Consider the following 25868-nt stretch of genomic DNA (forward strand, 5'->3'; position numbering starts at 1 on the left):
TTTGTGCAAATTGTCGCGTAATCGGTTAGATTCGATGTTGAATCACGCGATTAATAAGCGTTATGTACAAGATAGTCAACTCTCCCTTACTCGATATTCCGTATCTCGACATCGAATTAGAGAACCATATAAAAAGTTGGTTTTCATGACTACCTGAATAGTACCTTGGATCGCATTTGCACTGGTTTTGTAGGAAATCCTAGAAAATCCCTGGAGAAATGATTAAATTTTAGAAAATGACCTAAACAAGAATATTGGTAGAAGTCCCTGAGAAAACTATGGTAGAATCATTGGATAAGTTCCTGGTGAACTTGCGACCTTATTGAAACATTTGTGTACGATACTTTGTAGTAAATAATGATAAAATATCTAGGGTTACGTAATGTCTTGAATTTCCAAAAAATGTCTTTAAATATTCTTACAGAGGATTACAAAACTTTTTGCAACAAACGAAGTTTACCGGGACCACTATTCCAAAATAAAATATAAAACAAATTTGGCAAAAGTATAGTTTAGAATGTGCCTACTTTGCCAAAAAAAGTAAGGGATTTATATTAATATATGAAGAAATAAAACTAATAGCATTTCATTTGAATACAAAAAAAATTATATCTTTATTGTCGTTAAAAACCTTAAAATATGTTTAAAAGATAGTAAATAAAATGGATGATAAAATGATAATCTTTAAAGGAATGTATAAAATTTTATTGTATTGCAGGTATGGTTTGTAAAAGCGCAGGTAAAATATCGATCAAAATGTTCCGTGCAAAAACTTTTTTTTAATAAAAAAAAACTTGTGTTTGGCCAATCGAGCCCCATCTTCGATGTGGGCGCTTATTGGAAATCGATGATCGATGAATGTAGATTTTTACGTTTATATGCGGTAAGGATTTGCAAAGGCACATATTTCCCTGACAAGTTATTAAGGCCAATTATAAATGAACACATTTATCTATGTAATATTGTTCAGATGACATTGATATGATTTGCTCCGTGTTGTGTTGTACTCAATGCAAGAAAATGGCAAAAATGATCGCGAAAAAGTTGTCTTTCGCTCTGGCAACTGTTCTTTCAAACACGAACTCTACGGCTAGCCCTAGCACGTTGTGCTGCAATTACCACGGTCCAGATCCAAAGAGCAATACAGGTCCACGAGCAAATGATACCGATTATAAGTGCGGCTGACGTATTGATTCGTCCCTCACGACGTCTGTCCCATGAAACGTCCTGATGGAGGTAGTCCATGAAATCGAATACCGAGGCACAGGACAGTCTTCCCTGGATGGCAGCCACCAAAGGTCCACTGGCTTGCATATACTTGATCAGCTCATTGCGGTACTGTTTGCAACTGTACAGGAATCCATCCAGGTACATAGCGGCGTGGACCAACGTGAACAACGCCATAACGCTACCAATTACGCTCACGGGGATCCAGTAGTATGGGCTGATGTCGTCATCGTCCGTAACATCGGTCTTGGTGGTCATAACAACCACTTCGCCGGATCTGAAAGAGAATAAGCTATTAATCCTGAAGGAACTTTTATAAACAATTGCTCCATGTATTAATCCACGATTTCTGCCAAGAAACATCTGCCAATTCTTTTAAAATATTCTTCAAGAAACTTCTTCATGCAATCCCTCTTGAACTCGTTGATGAATTACGTCCGCAGGACTGATAGCAAGTTGCTTTTTAGTGACTTGGTCACTTTTTTCGATCTGGTCACTTATTAGTCACTATTTCCAATAAAAAGTCACTAAAGTCACTTTTTTCAGGAAAATGGTCACTAAAGTAACTATTTCCGGGATCTGATGTTAATGGAATTTTAGGCTGGATCAGCTTTTCAAATACAAACAGAAAGAAAAAAATATTTGTTATTATACAGACAACTATGTGATTTGTATTAAGTATAAATGTTCTTGACTCAAGAAAAAAATAGGAACTTCCGGCTAGCTTTCTGGAAGAATTCAAGTGAATATTCCGTAGACATTTCCAACGGAAAATGTTTAAAATTCCTGGGAAAAGTTTTGGAGAAGATTCTGGCAAAACATTGAAAACAGCTTTGGAATGTTTTTTTTTTTGGTCCGAAATAGGTATATTATTATATTTTGGCAAAAACCAGGACCAATATCTAATCTGAGTAATCTATTGCTTTAGAAGAAATCCTAAATCAGCTTTCTGAATAAACATCATCAAATTCCCCCGGAAGATAAGCCAGAGACGGCTAGAAATAACAACCAAAAAATTAAAGCATAGCATAGCATAGCATAGCATAGACTGACTGTACATGTCAATGGTTGCTACTCCGTGATTGATCGGAACTGGTAAGAATTGCACTACGATCCAAATGAATAAGGGATGGGAGTTTCTGCTTACTCTCGAAGTGCAATTTTAGCAGATCTAATATTATTGATCAATAACGGCGCCGGTCAAGTCCTTACAGTCAGTTGGGATGGGGAAGGAATGTTAGGGTGTAATGATTGTTGCTTCTAGAGACCGAGAATACCTCTGCATCTCCACAATCACCACGGGAAGGGTGTTTATTAGTGAGGGAGGAAAAGATCTGGGAGTCACCTCTGGTCGGTGATGCGATCCATGGACAAGGGGGAAATATACGACTTATATTTAAAGCTAGTTTTGTATTTTTGTCTCGAGAAGTTTTTGGTAGAAGCTTTAAAAAATAGGTCAACATCTATAATGTCGAACAATTCAAAAGACGTTTTTATTAATGTCGAAAACTGAAAATTACATGTATATATTTAAATTATATGAAACAGGAATAATGCCGACACTTGTAGTGACGAACCATACATAGTTTGTTTGAAAATGACATATGAGTATTACTGTGCATTTTGTCTCGATATGGTAGAAGTTTTAAAAAATACGTCAACATTCACGATGTCGAACAATTCAAAAGATAATTTTTAATAATGTCAAAAAGAGAAAAATATATGTATATTGAAATTGTATAAGAAAATAGCATAATGCCGACACTTATAGTGACGAACCATACAAAGTTTGTTTTAATATTACATAAAAGTTACGCTTTCAAGAAAAAATGTGTTATCATAAGCATGAAACGAACTCACCAGTTGGTAATCCATTCTCGACTGAACACAAAACTGACACTGACAGCAAAACTTCTTGGCGTTCCGAAAACAAACCGTCTTGCTTGGGCCTTCCAAAATACCTACCCAGCAAGACGCTCCAGAACAGGAAAAAAAAAAATTCTCCGGCGACGAAAACACGCGCGAAACCGTGAGCAAAATCTATCGGACGACGCAAAACCGAACTGTCCTGCTTGGGCTTCACGAAGCACTACCCAGCAAGACGCTCCAAAAAGGAAAAAAAATAAAAAATCTCCGACGACGAAAACGCGCGAAATTGTGAGCAAAATCTAACGGACGACGCAAAACCGAACTGTCCTGCTTGGGCCTCACGAAGCACTACCCAGCAAAACGCTCCAAAACAGGAAAAAAAAAAATTCTCCGGCGACGAAAACGCGCGAAATCGTGAGCAAAATCGATCGGGCGACGTAAAACCGAACCGTCCTGCTTGGGCCTCACGAAGCACTACCCAGCAAGACGCTCCAAACAGGAAAAAAAAAACAAAAATTCTCCGGCGACGAAAACGCGTAAAATTGTGAGCAAAATCGATCGGGCGACGCAAAACCGAACTGTCCTGCTTGGCCCTCACGAAGTACTCTAGAAATAACAATAACTTTAAATTTAAACTCATCCTGGACTTTGAAGGTAAGTACTTACAGTATCCCGGTCAACCAGTCAGTGATTTTCGATAGCGATCGATATAGATTCGTTTTGAACCGTTAGCGATCGCCATTGTTGGTTAAAGATCTATAAAGAATTATGAAGACTGGTTGGTCGGGATTGGACAAAACATTTGCAACTTTTTCAATTTTCCATACAAAATGACCAACTTTGGTAAGCTATATCTCAGTTATTTATGGACCGATTTGAATGAAATTTTGGCAGAACATCAGACATAACTTAAATTTTAACATACATTTTTGAGTAATTTTTCCAATCACAATTTCAAAAGCAGTAACGGTTTGACTAAAGTGAATTTTTTGACGATTTTTTATAAATGACATAACTAAACATATTGATGGAATAGCTTCATGCAAAGTTGTAGATTTTAACGAGATGAACAAGTTTGCTGAAGACAGTTTTTGTGTATGGTTATCAGATTTTGAGATAGGGTAAATCGCCAATTGTTGAACGGTGAAAATGCTCGCTAATTGTTGAACACGCCATAAGGAATACACGGGCTGTTCAACAATAGGCGACGTTTTAAGCCGTTCAACATTAGGCGACTTGCCCTAAATGGTTTTAAATTTTTCGTCGAAAATTACACTTTAGTTAAACCGTTATTACTTATAAACTCGTGATTGGAAAAATTATTCAAAAATATATGTTCAAATTCATGTTATATCTGATGTTCTGTGAAGATTTCATTCGAATCCGTCGATAAATAACTGAGATCTAGCTTACCAAAGTTGGTCATTTTAAATGGAAAATCGAAAAAGTTGCAAGTGTTTTGTCCAATACGGTATGTTGCTGGAAATCATTTCAGAAATTACATTAGAAATTCCTACAAATAAACAATACATTTTTTCATTGCTACACACTTAAATTATTTTACAGACGCTGAACAGTTCGGTGAAATAAATTAACGGAGTACGGTAAATTTTTACAGTATTCGGTAAAAAATCACCGGAATCCGTTAAATTTCGACGGAATTTCGGTGTTTTATTTCACCGAACTGTTCAGCTGTTGAGATTACGGTGAAATTCACCGTAAGAGCTTAGTGTGTAGGGTCAAACAACACTGTTTTTTTACACGACTTTGTACAACTATTTCTACACAAAAAACACGTTTCTATAATGATTTTTTTACATTGTTGGACGATAATTATTAATCAATAAGTGATATCAGTGGCCATTCGCTAAGGTCAACTCCACCTGTTCATGTATTTCAGCAACAAATATGTGATTTCTATCGTTTGCTATTATGCAAATTTAGTCATTTTCAGGGTCATAGATCAGGTAAAACGTGAGGTTACAAGCCACCACTGAATGATATGATTACTTTCAGTAGTTCATTTATTTAAACGTTCAGTTGAAATTTAGATATTTGAAGTACTTCAAGTATCTAAATTTCAACTGGACGTTTCATTACTCATATTCTAATTCTTTATGGACGACATTCGGTTTGTCCCAAGTTCGTCAATTATCATTCGTGTTATGGAATTATTGTTTATTTGTAAGAAATGGTTTTATTTTACAGAAATGCTGCCACAAATTTAGCATGATTTCGTTTGTTTTTGAACTTTGAATTCTGTAAGGATTTTTTTCGGCGGATGTTCTGAAAATCATTCATGATTATCGCCACAATTTTGTCTATAACCAAATATTTTTCCTCCATTTTTTCATGATTCGTTGAGAAATGCTACGAGTAATTCGTTTTGCATCTTTGCTTTTAAATCTTCAATGAATTTTCGCCAGTAAGTTCATCATGAACAGGATATCTGCTAAAAAATCTTTCACGAGCTTGTTTACCAGAGTTCAAGAGGTGTTGCAAAAAGTCTCTTTTTGAAAAGAATGGGATTGTTATATACTCTTAGCTTGCTCCGCGAAGTTAAACGGCATTATGTACATTGTGCTATAGAGTGTAAGTAAGATTCCGCTTCATACTGCAAAATGTTTTGATAGGATTTCTCCGACAATGCCACTCAGTGTTGCATGCAAATATGTCGTTAATGTATTGCTTTTCTGTAAAAATTGCCACTTATTCTATGAAAAAAAAACTGGTTGAAATCATCCTCATACAGGTTATTCACAATATTGATCTGCACAGCTTCTAGGATTCGTAAACCGCAAATATTTAGGTTATAATGTGAATGCAATTAAGAACGAACATCATTGCAAGACATTTGAACTGTGCACTGATAGCTTCCAATCAAACGGTTTATGACAATCAAGTTAAGTTGACTGTTAAGAAAGATTTGAAATTACTGCAACCTAATTTTAAATTCAAAGTTCGCCTAATATGTAGATTGGTTAGAATTTTTTACACATATACATCATTGTTATGACTAATACTTGTATTTTTCATGTCATTTTAGGTCACTTTTTGGTCACTATTTGGTCATTTTTTGGTCAATTTGGTCACTAAAGTCACTATTATTTTGCTGTCTGACTGCTACCAGCCCTGCGTCCGGGAATATGAGTAATAGATTTTTGCAAAATAATTTCATTTCTTGCACTTCATACAAAATTCATCCGGCTTTATCTTAAGATATCTTTAGTAATTATTTTTTGAGCAAATGCTTTTGGTAATTATTATCGGATTTTGTCATGGAACTCCTTCAAGAATACTCACAAAAACTTGTTATCTGATTTATTCTCTGTAAATTCTTTTTTTTTAGCTTTTTCTATTTTTTGAATTTCTTTAAAAATATTCCACGAATTATTTCATATTTGCCGTAAGTACACAGTTCGAACGAAACGTGTAAATTTCTGAGACATATAATGCACACAATTGGAGCGTGGAATATCATGGACATTTACATGATATGTCATGTAAACTTCAATTATATGTCATGTAATCCGGCAGGATTCTGTGTGATTACATGACATATAACACATTTTTACATTATTTCAGACTTAAATTTACATGACGTCATGTTTACATTGCATAAATGAAGTTTACATGACGTGTAATCTTCATTATTTTTAACTGTGTAGTAAATAGGATTCTTCCAGGATGTTGGAAATATACAGAAGTGGAGGAAAAAATGAAATATGTTGCAATATATATTTTTTTAATTAATCCTGCGATTTCTTCAGAAATGGCTATACTATTCTCAGGACTCTTCATATTCAACCAGGAATTTCTCCAAAAATACATCAGGAATTATTTAGGGGATTGTTCCAGAAATTCGTCCATGAATTCAGGTGTTACTTTTGGGGGTGGTCCATCAATACCATTAGGAACACCTCAATGATTTTGTCTATACAATATTGCTTTTCACCTTTTGCGAATTCCTACAAGACATAATAGTAGAAATATTCTTAGACAAATCCTCCGAATAGTTGTTGCAAAAAATGTAGAAATAATCTGAAAAATATTAAGAAACTCCTGATGGAATTTTCAAGGAATTCTTATGTTAACTTATGTAAAAATCTATAAATGCATTGTTTAAATAACACTTGAAGGAATTTCAAGAAGAGCTTCTGTAATTTTACTGTGAGTTTTGGAGAAGATTCTAAAGAAATTCCTAGATGAATCTATGAAAGAGTTTTGGCGAGTCTACATATTAGCTGACCATACAATTTGTAAAATCTGCCTGAGATGACCCAACAGTTGTTTTACATCGCCTCTGAAAATGTTGGATTCAGTGGTTCATTCAGAACCTCTTCCACGAATACCTCCTAGAAGTCGTGAAATAACTATAATTATTTCTTAACCTTCCTAAGTCGCTAACAAAAAGTTACAAATTGTGACTTAGGGTCGTTTTCGACCTGAAAATTCAAACAGCTCGCAAAAATCAGTGTGTTGACCGAATTTAGTTCTGTTGGGCTTAAATGAAAGGAACACATGTCTAGTTTCAGAAACCCTCCCGGAGATTCGGATTTGGTCGCTGTGGCCACCGGGAACCTGCTACATCTGAAAAAGTCCCTTACTTTGACAACCTGTAGCTCCGTAACTAAAAAAAGTAATCTTAATCGTCGTCAAATTGTTGAATAGGTATTCACGAGGACTGTGAATAGAGATTCTCAAATCACTTAGTTATTCATACCCGGTTCCGGAAACCCGGAACATCCGAAAAGTAAGTTTCTATCGCAGTTTTGTATATGTAATTCACATCGATACTATTCGATTGATGGATATTTAGGCATAAAATTTCTCTGGCGCACATCCCCTGAAAAATTCCACCCTGAAAAATGACCACTGGAGATACCCGTATTGTGGGACGTTTCAGTTTTTGTACCAAATCTAGACATGCGATGGCTCAATCTTCATGACTTTAAATACATGTGACTCTTCTAGTTCAATTATTGACGAATTACCACACTGGCTTATTGTGACCCCCCAAATATCTCAGGAATGACCACCGGAGATATCCGTATTGTAGGATATTTGAAATTTTGTGCCAAAATTAGGCATGCGACGGCTCATTCTTCATGATTTTGAATACCTGATGACCATGTTTGGTGACAAAATGACCAAGTTTGGTGAGTTGGATCTTGGAAAAAACTTGAAATTTGCAGTGAAAAATTCACAGCATTTTGATCACCAACTTTAAAGTTATCGCAAATGCCTCATTTTGTAAAAGATGCTAAATTTTACATATTGAACTATTTTTTAAACGAAAGGATTTAGAGCAATATAGAGTGCAGAACCACTTGGGCACTTCCATGATTCACTTTGGCATGGGGGGTTTTTCTAGGTCGAGTTGTCTGAACCTTTGTAATAAGAAGCACATCGGTACGACAACACTCCGTGCAAGAAGATACAATTTTTTAAGAACATTTTAACAGTCAAACATCATCGTTCTGAAATGATAAAATTTAAAAGAGCCATTCGGGGCAATATGGGCAGTTTTTTCGAACATTATTTATTTATTTTTCTTTGAGTTTTGAACACTGACTTATAACATGCCTATTACTTCATTCCCTCATCAGCTTTGGGGTTACATGTTATTTTAGATAAAATTTCAATAATTTATGCAGTTTTCAAGAGGTGCTCATTCCACCCCATTGGCCAAATCGCCCCGACTACCCCTACGTGTGACTTTTTAACTGCACACATTTCTAGTTATTTCCTAGAAATTTCAGATCAATCGGAGCTCAAGATCCAAGTTTCCAAACTTGGCCATTTGTATGAAAAACGGCAAAATGATCTTTTATTCGTCGGTCACTGTAACAATGATTTTATTATGGCAGACCGAAAAATGCTTTTTAGCTGCAAAGAATTATCAGCTATTCTTCTTCTTCTTGGCATTAACGTCCCCACTGGGACAGAGCCTGCTTCTCAGCTTAGTGTTCTTATGAGCACTTCCACAGTTATTAACTGAGAGCTTTCTATGCCAAAGTTGCCATTTTAGCATTCGTATATCGTGTGGTAGGTACGATTATACTCTATGCCCAGGGAAGTCAAGGAAATTTCCATTACGAAAATATCCTGGACCGACCGGGAATTGAACCCAGACACCTTCAGCATGGCTTTGCTTTGTAGCCGCGGACTCTAACCACTCGGCTAAGGAAGGACCCTATCAGCTATTCAAAATAATAATATTGTTTGTTGTTTCAAAAAAGATACGCAATTCAATTTTAATTATTTTTGAATCAACAATAATCTACATCACTTTGAATGTAACATGCATTCATGTCAATGATAATTCTTGTTGTTCCTAATGTTTAGTTTTGCTTAATGTCAAATATTGAACATGTGAAACGCCATATTTTTTTTTTCTTTTGTGAAGTGAAAACGTGTTAAATAACTGTGAGCCTAACATACCGGGTATATACAAGTAAGTTTTTTCTTTGTTTCTCGATTGTGTTTCCATTTTTTTAAAAAATCTTTCTTAGTTATAGTCCACCCACAAACATTGTGAATGGAAACTGATTTGCAGAACTGAAGTTTGAAGGATTGCGAAGGTAATTCCGTCTATTAATATTCCATTAAGCCATATAAATAATGAAACACATATTTGTTTCAGGTGTAGTCATCAGCAAAATCTGAACTCTAAATAAGCAAATTGAAGCTAATCACTTTGAAATGTTAGACAAGCAGAAATATGTGATTGAATAACGTTTTTTTTCTTTGAAATGTTTTTTTTAGAAAACAAATAGAAATGTCAAATAATGCAAATGGATTTATTATTTAAACGGATAAAATAATCTTTGATTCAAAAAATAACATTGCGTTGTTTCAAAAACAAAATTTTTATTTCAAATAGAAAAAATTGTTGTTATAAAAACATATTTTTTTCAAACAAAAATCATACTTTTTTAAAACAAAAGTTATATTTGTTAAAACAAAAATTATATTTTCTGAAACAAAAATCATATTTTTTGAAACAAAAATCATATTTTTTGAAACAAAAAATATATTTTTCAAACTGTTTTGTACGCGGTTGTTCAAATCATCAAAAAAAATTGTTGAACCAAATTCGCAGTGTTGTTGAAACAATAAAAACCAATTATAGGCCGGCAAACAATACATATTTTTTATTGAAATCATACAGAATTCATTTATATTTAAAATAGTTGTCCCGGCAAACTTCGTCTTGCCATCAAGTAGGCTTTTGAAAAACGCTATGGATCTTCCCATACAAAATGACAGTTTTGTTCACGCTCGTTTTTCCGACTTTCCCGGTGACTATCCTGGGATTTTTATACACACAAACACGTCGGAACACTTGACGAACAAAACGGGAAAACAATCATTCAAATCGGTTGACCCGTTCGGAAGCCATTTCGTGACATACAAACACCATTCCATTTTTATTTATATAGATTGTTTTCTCTGCGTACACGGTTTAATATATTGTCGTACCAACCAACTAATGAAACTACATAAATTACAAATAGATTTTATTATGGCAGACCGAAAAATGCTTTTTTGCTGCCAAGGTTTAATATATTGTCGTACCAACCAACTAATGAAACTACATTAATTCCAAATAGTGTTATATATAGGGCCTCATACTTAGGACCATTCGTGCCCTAAAAGTTTTACGCGGAAAGGTGCATTTTGAGCATACATTAGACGAAAACGATCTTCTACAAAGTTGTTTGTATTAGTAAGGTCCTATGTTTGGTGTTATTAAAAATTAGGGTGGACCACATTTTCATAGAAATTGTGTAACTAACTTTCTTATTTGTAGAAATTATATTATACATGCTTCAGCAAAGTTGTAGACCATTCAATTTCAAGCAACTTTGCTAAAAAAAAGTTTTTTGTATCTCTTAAATTGACCGATTGAGAGCTTTTTTCCTACGGTGACATAGGGTGGTCCGAAGAAAACTAGTTTTCTGGCTCTAGAGTTTTCAATTCAAATTTCTCATCAAAGTAGTCTATGAAACACTTTTAGAGCTTTAAAAAAAATGCGTAATTTGGTGAGTGAAGGAACTCGCTATCTCCTTCCGTTTGGAAGTTATTGTTCTTTTTCTCTCAAAAACATGCCCACTTTGATTGTGAGTATCTCTGATTGGGGCATACAAAAAAATATCTTTTGACGGCATTCAAAAGACAAAATAAAATTGTATATTATATCAAAAAATTACAGATGTGTTATTTTTGTAACTCTAATAAAATGCCCTGAAAAACAAAGGATTTTAACCTGAAAAACTTTAATAATTTTTGAACTAAAATAGATATCATCAATATTTTTGCATGAAAATTTGCGTTTTGTTAAGTTCTAAAAGTCGTTCATAGTCCGCTTTGACGAGAAATCCGAAATAAGAAAGATAGGACTTTAAAACTATTTTGAAGATTTTTATGGAATGTATTTCTTTATTATTTTGCATTTTGAGCATGAAAATAAAATTTTAGACAAAAATGATCTTCTACAAAATTGTTTTTAACCAATTATGTAATGTAAGCTTAATGTAAGCTTTCATACTGTGTCATTTAAAACTAGGGTGGTCCACAATATCACATAAATAATATAATCAACTATTTTATTTGCAAAAATACTGGTATATACTCTTAGGCAAAGTAGTAAAACTTGAAATTTTGATCAACTTTGCAAAAAAAAAAAAATCTGTAGTTAAAAATTTGACCAATCTAGAGCATTTTTTCCTATTCATCGCAGGGTGGTCCAACAAAAATAAGTTTTTCAACTCTAGCTTTTTTAATGTTAGTTTCTCGTCAAAGTTGTCTATGAACGACCTTTAGAACTTAATAAAACGCAAAATCTCATGCAAAAAGATTGTTGATAGCTATTTTAGTTCAAAAGTTATTAAAGTTTTTGTGTTAAAAAAACATTTGTTTTTCAAGACATTTTTAATTTTCGGATTTTTGAAGGGGGGGGGGGGGGGGTGACATAAAAGAAAATTAATGTTTGTATCAGCCTAATTGGTTTTTATTGTTTCAACAACACTGCTAATTTGATAAGGGGGTCCGTAGCCTTGAGGTTACGCTTTCGCTTCATAAGCGGAAGGTCATGGATTCAATTCCCAGCCCCTCCAAAAAATAACCCGTCCAGCCACCAGAAGACGCCGCACGGAGGACCGTGTATAGGGGAGCACATCCATCCTCCGTCAGTATCAGATGGTGACTGAGACAAACTGACCCACTTCGCAGGCAGCTAGCCTCAAACGACTCAGGAACACGGCAAAACGAACCACCGCAAGAGCAATGGACTATGGCTTATGGAAATCGATTGGACCAACAGCAGAGCACTCTCCTACCTGCTCGGTGTGAGAGCGAAAGAGCAGAAAAGAGTGAAAGCAGATGTAAATATAGATTAGTTAAAAATAGAACTGTATCGGTAAGGAAGATACAAATAAAACTGATTCCGGCACAGTAGTGGCCACGAGCACGGAGTGCCTTAAAAAAAAAAAAACACTGCGAATTTGGTTTAACAATTTTTTTTTGTTGATTTTGCCAACCGCGTACAAAACAGTTTGAAAAATATATTTTTTGTTTCAAAAAATATGATTTTTGTTTCAGAAAACATAATTTTTGTTTTAACAAATATAACTTTTGTTTTGAAAAAGTATGGTTTTTGTTTTAAAAAAATATGTTTTTATAACAACAAATTTTTCTATTTGAAATAAAAAATTTGTTTTTGAAACAACGCAATGTTATTTTTTGAATCAAAGATTATTTTATCCGTTTAAATAATAAATCCATTTGCATTATTTGACATTTCTATTTGTTTGGCGGGGCCCAGATAGCCGTAGCGGTAAACGCGCAGCTATTCAGCATGACCAAGCTGAGGGTCGTGGGTTCGAATCCCACCGGTCGAGGATCTTTTCGGGTTGGAAATTTTCTCGACTTCCCAGGGCATAGAGTATCTTCGTACCTGCCACACGATATACACATGCAAAAATGGTCATTGGCATAGTAAGCTCTCAGTTAATAACTGTGGAAGTGCTCATAAGAACACTAAGCTGAGAAGCAGGCTCTGTCCCAGTGGGACGTAACGCCAGAAAGAAGAAGAAGAAGATTTGTTTGAAGCTTCGAAAATTTTCATTATTTTTCTAAAAAAAACATTTCAAAGAAAAAAAAACGTTATTCAATCACATATTTCTGCATGTCTAACATTTCAAAGTAATTAGCTTCAATTCTCGAATACTTTTTCAAATCGACGTAAGTAACTTCCATACGGTTTTGAGAAAATTTATTCAGAAGAATCACAACCTGTTTTCTAAAACTGTTTTGAAATGAATCACCTATTTAACATTTTTTCGACGTGTGCATTGCTTAAGTTTTGCATACAATGAGCTCGCGTCAAAAAACTATGAAGTTCTTATTATTTCACACAAGAATTCTATGACAAAATGATAAGCCATTTTATTCAGTTACTTGCGACATTTTTCCACCAGTGTAAAATCGGCTCAAGTAGTGTTTTGTTTTGATTCGTGGTTAAGTCAATTTGTCTCTCCATACAGCGGGGCGGCGTAAGTAATGGTTAGGTTGCGAAAGTTGAAAATATTACTTTCGTCGTTTTGTAAATCCGGATTTTAAACGTTCTAAAAGTGAAAAATCGAGATGGTTTAGAGCGAAACGTGTAGAATTTCGTCTGCGAAACACGTAGGATCGATAAAGTAAGTTTGTATACTTTTTTGACTTGAGTCTGTATGAATAAGTTTTCGAGAATTGGCTTATTTAGCGTTCAGATTTTGCTGATGACTACATCTGAAACAAATATGTGTTTCATTATTTATATGGCTTAATGGAATATTAATAGACGGAATTACCTTCGCAATCCTTCAAACTTCAGTTCTGCAAATTTGTTTCCATTCACAATGTTTGTGGGTGGACTATAACTAAGAAAGATTGGAAACAAAATCGAGAAACAAAGAAAAAACTTACTTGTATACACCCGGTATGTTAGGCTCACAGTTATTTAACACGTTTTCACTTCACAAAAGAAAAAAAAAACATGACGTTTCACATGTTCAATATTTGACATTAAAGAAAACTAAACATTAGGAACAACAAGAATTATCATTGACATGAATGCACTTTGAATGTAAGTGATGTAGATTATTGTTGATTCAAAAATAATTAAAATTATTTCAACTCAGTACATCCAGTTGTATTGAATTGCGTATCTTTTTTGAAACAACAAATAATATTATTATTTTGAATAGCTGATAATTCTTTGCGTGCATACATGTTATTCGGTACCATTGTACATTTCTCACAATTCATTTTTTTCCTACAAAAACAAATGTCACATCTTACGTCTAAGGCAAAAAGTTGTGAAAAAATATCAAACAACCGATTTTTTACAGAAATTAACATGTTGACATGCTGTTAAATGAGCGGTGAATAGCGTTCTTACGGTACATACAGTAATACGAGTAGTATTCGGTATTCCCTAGTCATATTCTCTGGGCCGTATCCGGTCCGCAATCAAATTTAAGCGGACAGCGGAGAGTTTCAATACTCTTCTCATATTTGTGATAAGATTAATTTGAGGTTTATTATAAAAAAAACAACCTAATTTCTAAACATAATTCTCCTGAACAAAGGCTAATATTCTTACAGAATCCTGGCATAAATTAAACCTAACCCTGGAAGTGATTAACTTAGAATCTTTGGCATGATTATCAATATAGCAAGAATTTTCACAAAAATCATAGACAGGCTTCTCAAAAAGTTTTGGCTACAATTTTCATAGATAACTTGCATAATTCACATAGACTTTTAACCAGGACTCATCGACTTCAGGACGTAATATCCTAAAATCAATATTATAGGAATTAAGGCTTATTTAAAATAGAATAATTATCAGGTTTCTTTCGAAAACCTGGATAGTTTTCTCAAAGATTTCAACGCAGGTTTTGAAAATAAATATAATGCGAGTGTCTGAAGGAGTCCTAGACACAATCCTGGACAGAATATTCACAAAAGTTTTCGCAAAACTTGAGCAGAATTTTCTCATAATCCGGGTCATGCATGTCACTAAACTCTGTACAGGTAGGATTGTGGCAGATTTCTTAGTAGGATTCATACAAAATCCTGGAAGTCATCGTCACAGATTTTATCTCAATATTTTTTCAAAAAAATCTAGAGAAGATTCTTCAAAATATCTTGGACAGGATTATTGCATAATACTATGATGAATACTATGATCAATTAAATGAATTGCTTGCTTTTCCCACAGTTCTTCTTCTTCTTCATTACGTCCTCACTGGGGCAGAGCCTGCTTCTCAGCTTAGTGTACAATGAGCACTTCCACAGTTACTAACTGAGAGCTTTCTTTGCAAAGTTGCCATTTTCGTATTCGTATATCGTGTGGCAGGTACGATGATACTCCATTACTGATAAATTTCCATTACGAAAAGTTCCTGGACCGACCGGGAATCGCGCCCAGACACCCTCAGCATGGCTTTGCTTTGTAGCCGCGGACTCTAACCACTCGGCTAAGGAAGGCCCCATAGTAATTCCCATATAAACTTTGAAGGGCTTGTGCAGCATCAGTTTTCTCGACTTTCCAGGGCATAGAGTATAATCGTATCTGCCACACGATATACACATGCAAAAATGGTCATTGGCATAGTAAGCTCTCAGTTAATAACTGTGGAAGTGCTCATAAGAACACTAAGCTGACGAGCAGGCTCTGTCCCAGTGAGGACGTAACGCCAGAAAGAAGAAGAAGAACTGCAAAACAGTCACATTCGACATTTTTGACAAAATGGAGTTAATACCATGGAGAGTCATCAAATAATAAATACTTTCGATCAACTTACTGAAATCTGTGAGATTGTTCTAGAAAATGAAAAAAAAAATACCAAGTTGTTTTGTCACATTGGTAATCATAACCGCATAACAGTCACATTGAGATTTCAAATGAGCCTCGTAATGTGATAGCAATGAAATTTCTATCAGAATTATTTTCTGACAATTCACCTAGTATGCAATATGAATTGTACAAAATATCAGCCTCAAAAAAGCACTTTTTAGGTCCTGGTAATTTTTAGAAATTTTAGTTTCCCCCCATACTGCCATAAAATTCACACTTGATATTCCATTTACTCAATGCTTACTTTCGTCGAATGTTACAAGTATGCAGTTATGGGCAGTTCAGCATTGACGTAACTAAGAGGGGAGGGTGTGTGTTTTGATCCAGGAGGTCTAAGATCTCTCAAAAAAAAAATGTTCTCCTCATGGAAATTAGATATTTCAGTGACAAAAGTAAGTAATCAAATGCTGTTTTTCTACTCAAAATGCTTAACTTTGAGGCTCTATACGCTGTACCTCAGTTTCTAGTAGTTTGATTTTGCTGAAATTTGAGTGTCGGGTTCGAATTACAAATAACCTCAAATTTTGTTTGCAGTGATTTCATTACATTACAGTCATTTTTCGAAGAGTTTCAAGGTGTCATCTTTAAACAAAAGTTACTTTCTTTTTTTTTAGATTTTTAAATTAAATTAAAAAAGTGAGTTGTGAGCGATTGTTTGTTTGTTTGCAAAGTTATTCACTTTAAGAAGAAACCCAATTTAGCAAAATACACTTCATCACCTAAAACTTATTGTGTTTTGAATTAAATTAAAATAATGTATGGATAAACAGCATTTGATTACTTACTATTGCATTGTGACTGATCGTATGTGCATTGCTCAAGATATTTTACGATCCATTGCGACCAATTAGACAAACAGCTATTAACTTAAGTAACGTCGATGGTTAACAGCACACTTTACCCTTAAGCAAAGTATGCACTTTAACAGAAAAGTAATCGCCTATCTCGATGCGTGGAGAATTTCTTGCAAGAAATGGTCAAGAAAAGCATTTTTCTTTGATCGAAGTATGTAGTTGAAAAGAAATGTCATTTCAAATGGAGCTCACTGTAGAAAATTTCTTGACCATTTCTCGCATAATCTGTGATCTCGCCCTAAAAGCCATTGGTAACCGAGTGTGTAGCTCGTTGTTTCTAAGCAAATGAATGGACCAGTATGAAAACTATTACCACTGGGGGATAGAGGAGTATCTTCTTTTCATCGTAGCATTGTAGAATAAAGTGTAAATCCATTTGTTTGCTCAGTAACACCAAGCTACACGCGCGATTACCAATGGCTTTTAGGGCGAGATCACAGATTATGCGAGATTTCTTCCGCAGAAATTTTTACTTTTATTGAGCTGAACAGCATACAGGGTAAAGGCAGGTTTGCTACTGACAAGAAAAGGAATCGCCTATCTCAATGCGTGGAAAATTTCTTCCCAGAAATGGTCCAGAAAATCACATTTTTCTGATCGCAGTACGCAGTTGAGAAGAAATGTCATTTCAAATGGAGCTCTCTGTAGGAAATTTTTGGACCCATTCAGTCAAGGAATTTCTTTACTTTTCTTGAGCGGAACAGCATACTTAGCTTAAAACCTTTTTTGCTACTAAAAAGGAATCGCTAAAGAAATTCCTCGTCGATTCCTAGCAGAAATTTTCTACAGCGACTCCAATTTGAACTGACAGTTCTTTTCAACTGCGTACTGCGATCAGAAAAAAGCGCATTCTTGAACGATTCTTTTGCAGAAATTTCCCATGCATCAAGATAGGCCGAGAAATTACTTGTCAACAGCGAATCAGGCTTAATTAACTAATTAATTGTCAACCTAGCACTAGTTTTTGGAGCAATCATACGATTTTGGCCTACTTTGTATGAAAGATCGAAAATTGGCACATCATTTTCAAAAAAGGGGGCTTTTCCCTTGATTAACGCAAAAATGTCTTTTTATGTAGTTTTATGAAAGTAATTTGATTTTGTTTTGCTCGATAAACTAATGAATGAATACACACCCCCATACTAACCCTTCCAACGAGCAATCACGGTAGTAAGCAAATTGCTAATGGCTGCTCGATTAGGGATAACACTATCCTGGATTCCAGGATCTGGAATTTTAGACTTACCTTTGTCGGACCGTAGCGGTAGAAGTGTGTCCTCTTGGTCTGCCACAGCATACTCGAAATACGTGAAATATGCCAAAGATGAAACAGAAGATGATGGGTAAAACCAGTCCATAGGTTGCCCAATGGCAGTACGCAATGTGGCCTCCGGTGAAGAACGTTGGTGTTGAAAGCCCATTTAGAATGCATCCGCAGTTGGTTTCAACACAAGTGTCTAGCACATACTGCCAATGATGCCATGCTACAGCAGTTGATATGCAGCAGATAAATGATAACGCACCGATAAGGGGATACAGGTACGCTAAACGCCTTTCACTATCATACTCATTCATATTGAGTCACCCTTTTCCAAACAAAGATCTTTATACCTAAAACAAATTAATTTGTTATTAATTCAAATCATGCTCACTGGATTTTATCACTCAAATTATCGAGTTTAAACCTACGCTGGGCGTTACCTTTCCAACAAGAAACCTAATCAAAACAATGAGTGTCGCACCAAGCTGGACATGTACGCGCAGAGAACTAATTCGAATCTACGAACGACGCCACGATTAAGCACATTACTTCGTCGCCTTTACTTACACCAAAGCGAAATTTAATTGCCAAAAACTGTACACGCTAACTCAGAAGTACCCATTAAATGGGTTCCATGTACCCATTTTCATGACCAGTACTGAATTGTCAGAAAAAGGGTATTTTTCAAATGTCATAAAAAGGGTACTTTATCCCCTTAATGAAGTTCCTATTCGTTTACCAATGATGGGTATATAATACGCATGGTACTTTGATGAGCAGCATTGCCATTTTGAAGTCGACTTTACGGTGGCGTGTTTTTGTGTTTTTGATCCTGAAACTATTAGTATTTGGATTGCTAATTCGGATTTGAATTCTTCTGGCAAAAAACTTTTAAAATATCTTTTCAAGGTAAGTAGTTTCTGGAACGATTTTTGGTCTGGTCGAATGGTAATTATTTTCATCGTTTTCATTCTAGAACGAATTCGGATGTGGCGCAACATTTTCCGGAGCCGATTTCCGATGTGCCGATGTAGAGGAGTATCGGGAAAGTGTCCTGTAAATAGATCATTTTACGCTACTAATATCAAATTATGATTGTGTTAATGTATGAATATAAGATTTCAAATAAAACATATGCATTATTTCATTTGCGTTCGTTTGAGTTTTATTGTAATAATTTGGTGAAAATCTCCTCCTAAATGAAGAGCGAAACCGACAAAAGATGAGGTTTTTTTACCCATTTATTGGAATCCTATCAAGAGTGAAAAATACCCATGTTTTGAAGTTGCTGACGAATACTCTTTAATGAGTAAATCGACTTTACTCATTAAATGGGTTAAGCCACTTTAGTTGGAAATGGGTACGAAAGTACCCATTAATGGGTACTTCTGAGTTAGCGTGTAAGGGTATATCCTCCATAGAGGCCAAGATGTGTATTAGTTTGGAGAAAGGGTTGTCAAGCCCTGAGAGAAGGATAGCCATCACTAATTTATGCAAACAATAATTGAGTATAAATTAACAATAAAAAAGTTAATTTAAGTAACTCTGTTGCTCAAACTACAATTTATGCATAAAAATTATGTACTGTACTGTATAAGTACAATTAAGTTGATGTAAAAAGGTTAAGGGCCCTACAAATTTCGAGCTAATGTTATAAATTATAAATTCAAGCATAATTCTTCATTCCGACGTATCTGCAAAAACAAACAAACCAAGATTTGTTTTGCATGGGCTTGACAAACGCATAATCTACATATTGAGCCTACAAAAGTATTCCTAAAACCATTTTTCGATTTTTTGAAATAAATTTCAATTCTGCCCTATGTGCACTTTACTCAGTGTTTTTAATTTGGCTACATACACCCTACGTTTGCAAAGCGACTCAACTGTCAACACTTTTCATGCTAGCACATACACCGTACATATGCTCATAGTAAAGCGACCTATATGCAGAATCAAAACATAAAATTTGAATCAGCAGATACGTCATACCGTTTCCGAATCACTAAACATGTTGGAAATCGAGAAATTGGGATTTCTACAACTGCAGCTAGCTGACGCGTTGGCAAACTAATGTGGAACATTCGTTCGTATTCGGTTCTAGTCAATATTTCTTACCAATTTTCTCACAAGAACTGTTCTCCATCTACTTTTGTTACTCACGGCTCTGTCCCCGCTCCTGTTAGTCGAGTTGAAATTGGAAACATTCGGAAACCCAATATTCGTTGTAGTTAAACGTAGAAACTGTCGAATTTACTAACTTTATTAGGTTTTATGGGAATTTGCAAACCGGTGTATGTGCAACTTCAAAATAATACTGGTGTATACGACGTGACGCATGTGAAAAACGAATTGTCAAACCGACGCATCAAGCAAGGTGTATGTATCAATCAAGGTATGGTATCGACGAATCATCATGGTGTATGTGAGCGGCACAAAGCAAAAGGGTTTATTCGTTAATTTCACCAGTTTTTCAATTCAATTCAAAACAAATCTGAATTGTTTAATAGTGGTTAGAAACAGTGTTCTTTTCTTCAACTTTTACAAGACACAGCAATAGAAAAAATGTAAAACATTTTAAATAGGATTTAAAATGCTTTACAATATGTTGCATCGCATTTTTCTCGATTTCATGCAAATGTTAGATACGCCGATTTGAAGAATTATGCTTAACCAATTATTGGTTGTGGCTCTAGGGCACTTTTACACTTAAAATCAACTTTAATTGTACTTATAAAATAATGTTAGCTTTATATACACCAAGATGTTTAAAACCGTTATTAACGTAAAAAATACCATTAAACAGGCCACCAAACCTACCATTCAATATTCTCTTCGTGAATTTGAAAATGTTTCATCGAGTGAAATGAAAGTTTTAGATTTAAGAAATCTCATATGCTGCTTCATTTACCAGTCCAAAACAAATCAAATAATCATCAGGTAGGTACGCATTCAACATTCAAAAGTATTAAATTCGGCTTTCAATACATTTGTGCCAATTAAATCCCAAGAAAGCAATAAAAAATTAAATTAAAAAATGCACTCAAAATCTTATATTTTATAAAATTTATTGGCGTTTTTTGAATTTAAATTTCGCATGCTTCATTTGATATTTTTTCGTATTATTAAGTGTTTATTTTTTTTTCTTTTTGGAAAGTTTTAATATTTTAGTTGTTGGTGAAATGATTTCGGAGATCTTAGAAGCAACTCGTCTGTGTTCCCGATCAAGATAGCTCAAAGCTGTAAATTTATTGCGGGTTAATTTTTGTTTACATTGAGTTCAATTAAACTTACATTTATTCTCCCTTTAGTTCGCCAACACTTCAATTCTACCAACAAAAACTCTACAATTAAATATTTCCGCTTTGCTTCTGTAATTATTTCAAATTTAGTTCAAACTCGGTAAATCTAGTATATAAATTTATGTTTTTATAATTCTTACGTAATAAACAATATTCTGCTAAATTGCATAAATCCAATGACTTGACAAATTACGTATTTATGACATTTCATGCCTGACAGATCATCTGACAGTTTTGAATCTAACGTTTATCCATACGCACACTAGGTAAGCTGGCGGGGGACTCCCCAGTGACAGCGTTGCCAGCAACATTAGTACTAATTTTCAATTTTTAAGGCTTATTTACAATTTCATAGAAATATCGACTGATTTTTATTGCATGTTTCCAATTGCTTATTTTTTATCGATTCACCGGCAAAAATATATTTTTAGTGCTTTTTGGATTGTTTTTACTGCTAAAATGGGTCAAACTTGTGTCTAATTATTTAACGGGCTGCTATTTGATAAAACAACGCGTGTTCCCCTTTCTTAGATGCTTGTTAATTTGGCTACCTGTTAGTTTATATTTGTTATTCTATTACTTTCAAATGCCCCAACTTGTTTATTGGCATATTGGGATACGGAGCAAAACGCGCTTCAGAACTGCATTTTAACCAAACATAAAATGCAGCAATTTTCCATTCTTTTGATGCTGGTAGTCAAATTGTATGACCTCTCGCTTTACCATCAATGCAATAACTGCACCTGTATCAATTAAATAATTAATTTCACTGATGTCGCGCAATGTCAAGTTTAGCTGCGATATGTTCGTGTTGTAATTGAATAATAAATTGATTAAGGCAAAGCACTGTGTACTGAGTGACACGCTTGTGGTAACTTAGAGAGACAGCATGCATGTGAATACGGTGTCGTGTGGAATGAGGATTCAGGTTCATGATGAAATTAATGACTTTTCCATCCCATAAATGAAATTGATCAGGCATGTCGAAACTATTTATTTTCTACTGTGTCTCATAGACTACTCATCACTATCAAATGCGTTTATGTGCTTACAGCTACATTATTGCATTGATTTACAATGTTGGTCGAATTTTTTTTTCATATGAAATAGATTCAAATTGTCTGTTATTCAATTAGCCGTTCAACTGCTTATAATTTGAAATATTTGTGACTTTTTTTTGTGTGATGTAACGGATGAATTACAATTCTATGTGCCGAACTTTGTGGCCAACGGAATGACCAAGAAATGAGCACCGAAGAGTGCGATAGTATGAGATAATTTAGTTTTCCTGATTTTCAATATGTGTAATTTTTCTTATACAGCATTAAGAGTACGGCCACTTTGTTTTTTGTTGGGTCCAGAGAAGCCAGCGGAGGAATCCAAAAGTAGTCATTCGACGTTTCGAACTTTACGTAGCCCTTTGGCTCTTCTAGCATATCAATGAGTAAATGTCAATGTTGGTCCACTTTAGCCACCCAAAGGCTACGAATCTCTGAAAGCATAGCTGATGGATTTTTCTGTAAAATACTCCTAGCGTTTTCTGATTGAACTCCTCATATCAACATTAGGTATTTCTGGAGGATTTCCTGGATTATTTTTTGCAGAAATATTTGTAGGAATACCTGAGGAAATTGCTGGAGAAATAATAGAGACAAAATTTCTGGGAATATTTGTGGATAGGTATTTAGAGGAATCCCTGTTTAAAATACTTAAGACTTCCCTTGAATCACAGAAGAAATTCTGACACCAACTTTTGGAAATGTGTGTTTTTTAGAAAACCGTTGTGAAGTGTCAGGATTAATTCTTCTAGAAATTCTTAGGACCTTTCTGCAATGTTGTTCTGAATGTTCATTCTTCTTATTTTTATTTCATGTGTGATACCATGATCGACGAAATACATAAAAAATGCATGCTAAAATATCATAACAAATCAATATGCCCGAAACTGGGGGACAAGCGGTGCTCGACCAATTTTGTATTTTGTCCATATTTAATTTGAATATGGTACAAATTACATGCATATTTTCAAATTATGATTATATTAGATCTAGCTTGCGTAATATCCAAAGCATTTTGCAATTTTCAAAATAATTACTATTTAGGCTCAACTTTGTGTTTGAAGTTTATTATGTGCAATATTTTTTCTTAAATTTTCATACAAAACATCTTGCCATGGAGTAGGGTTTCCAATCCCTGGAAGCATTTCCTGGAAAGTTTTATGTTATGTTGATCATCTTTGTTCAAAGAGTAGGTACCGTACATTTTAATTTTCATGGGATATTGCAATTTTATCTCGTTTCCCGGGAATTCAGTTATGTATACCTGAAAATTATTCGCGCTTATTATTTGAGTTGAAATTTCATACGGAGACTGTTAGTAGCGCAACCAGGATTTGGCTCTAGGGGGGGTTTTGTGAACTTAAAAATAATGTGTTTTTTGGAAAAGTAAAATTTAAAAATATTCCTAGATTCTAAGCTAGATTAGCATAAAAAAAATGTAACAATATGCAAACTTGAGCTATTCTAGTCCACCCTGGGCATACATTTTTATATATATATATTTGCAACCCTACTCAAGGAAAATCTGTTGCACCTGGTAAAATTTTTCCAAAAGTTTGCCGAAATACATTTGTTCGGTATGGAAAAACCTTCGGGTTCCAAAGAACATTTCGTTCTTTACAAAAATTATCTTGGATTCTGCATTTTAAATATGAATAGTTCAACGGAATTACAATATTCTATTATCATTCAAATCTACATTTAAACACTCCATAGTTTGTTTGAAAGTTTATCCAAGCTACATTTTAGAGCACGCGCATACATTAGCGTGATAGCGTTCAATCACTCTTCGTCTGTTTTGTTCCTTACATATGTTTTCAAGTTTTTCAACGAATGGAATCTCTCAGTGCAAGTCGCAGTAAGAAACATTGCGACTATAACTAGCAGTTTGTCGAAGGCAAATCAGCATTGCAGATATTGAAGTATTTCAATATTGTAGACGAAAATTTGTGATTATACAGCTTGGCAACGTAACCATCATCCCCCTAGTTATCCCCAGGATTGTTATTTCTAATAATTAAAAAACTGAAAAATTGCTTCTCAGGAAATTCACGTGCTCTCTGGAGGTCCTAAAATTCGGCTAAATGCTGAGTCAACTTAAAGTTTTTTCAATATATCAAATTTTGCATCAAACAGCTTTTAAAATAGTATCGATATGCATGTTTGTTTGACAAACTTCACCTCAAAACCTGTAGCTTATTTATCAGAAAAATCAATATAGCGTTTTTTCAACTGCTCAAATGTATTCAAATTAGAAAGACTCTTACCACTACAGCTGCTTACTATTCCGATGTTTGTGGACTTGAGTGATGAATTCTAAAAATATATTATATGATTCTTATAAAAAAAATCTGCTCTGGGGGGGAGGGGGGTTTTGACCCCTAAACCCCCCCCCCCCTTGGTTGCGCCACTGGAGACTGTTATACCTTCCAGGAGCATCATGAAGTATGCATATCCGAGATAGCCGAGAGGCTCTTCATCTCTACAAAATGTATATCGTCTTATTTTGGAGTGTACTTAATGAAGGTGAATTCTTCACATTAATTGAATTAAATAATTGAAAAAAAAAAAACATTTTACATATTTTATTAAATTTATCTCATTTTGCAATACTCTCCCTTACTCGATATTTCGTATCTCTATATCTAATTAAAGAACTAAAATTGTTCTCATGACTACCTCGATGGTCCCTTGGATCGCATCTGCACTGGTTTTGTGTTCTGTGACTCGATACCTCCTTAACTCGAAGGTCCCTTCAATATCGGGAAAGTTGATTGTATGTTGAGAGTTGGGAAGGTGCATCAAGGCATCATTAAAGTTGCGGCTGGACGATAGAATAGAGTGCCAACCGGAGTCTACGAGAATGTGCTGTATCCTTATAGATGGGTACATACCTCCAACAGTTGCAGTAGATTTGACGCGGTCTGAACAAACCAGTCTGAAGATGCTTCTTCTTCTTCTTGGTACTAACGTCCTCACTGGGACAGAGCCTGCTTCTCAGCTCAGTGTTTATATGAGCCCTTCCACAGTTATTAACTGAGAGCTTTCTTTGCCAAAGTTGCCATTTTCGCATTCGTATATCGTCTGGCAGGTACGATAGTACTTTATGCCCAGGGAAGTCTTCCTTTCCATTACGAAAAGATCCTGGACTGACCGGGAATCGAACCCAGACACCTTCAGCATGGCTTTGGTTTGTAGCCGCGGACTCTGACCACTCGGCTAAGGAAGGCCCACCAGTCTGAAGATTATTTCAGCTGAATAAACTGTTGTTCAGCTACTAATGTTACTTGGGAAACCATCTCGTGGAAAGCTTGATAATTACTGTAATTCTCGCGGAACATTACTAAAGGACCTATGTACAAATGAGAGATTCTTCCTCTCTCG

At 34.9% G+C, this 25868-nt stretch overlaps 1 protein-coding gene across 4 annotated transcripts; it reads right to left on the bottom strand.

Annotated features, from left to right (window-relative positions):
- Positions 1–683: 683 nt before the first annotated feature.
- Positions 684–20498, bottom strand: LOC5572641. Of its 4 annotated transcripts, none has more exons than XM_021845111.1 (3): positions 20243–20498; positions 18110–18474; positions 684–1504 (listed from the first exon to the last, which is right to left on the bottom strand). In XM_021845111.1, exons 2-3 carry the CDS (start codon positions 18436–18438, stop codon positions 1072–1074), a joined length of 762 nt encoding a protein of 253 aa, XP_021700803.1. In that variant the 5' UTR covers positions 18439–18474; positions 20243–20498; the 3' UTR covers positions 684–1071. The 4 variants fall into 4 exon arrangements, with proteins under 4 accessions (XP_021700803.1, XP_001654139.1, XP_021700802.1 ...); XM_001654089.2 differs by lacking the exon at positions 20243–20498 and adding an exon at positions 18565–18700; XM_021845110.1 differs by lacking the exon at positions 20243–20498 and adding an exon at positions 18553–18679.
- Positions 20499–25868: the final 5370 nt, after the last annotated feature.

This window comes from Aedes aegypti, chromosome 2, assembly GCF_002204515.2.
Source record: "Aedes aegypti strain LVP_AGWG chromosome 2, AaegL5.0 Primary Assembly, whole genome shotgun sequence".
Lineage (NCBI taxonomy): Eukaryota > Metazoa > Arthropoda > Insecta > Diptera > Culicidae > Aedes > Aedes aegypti.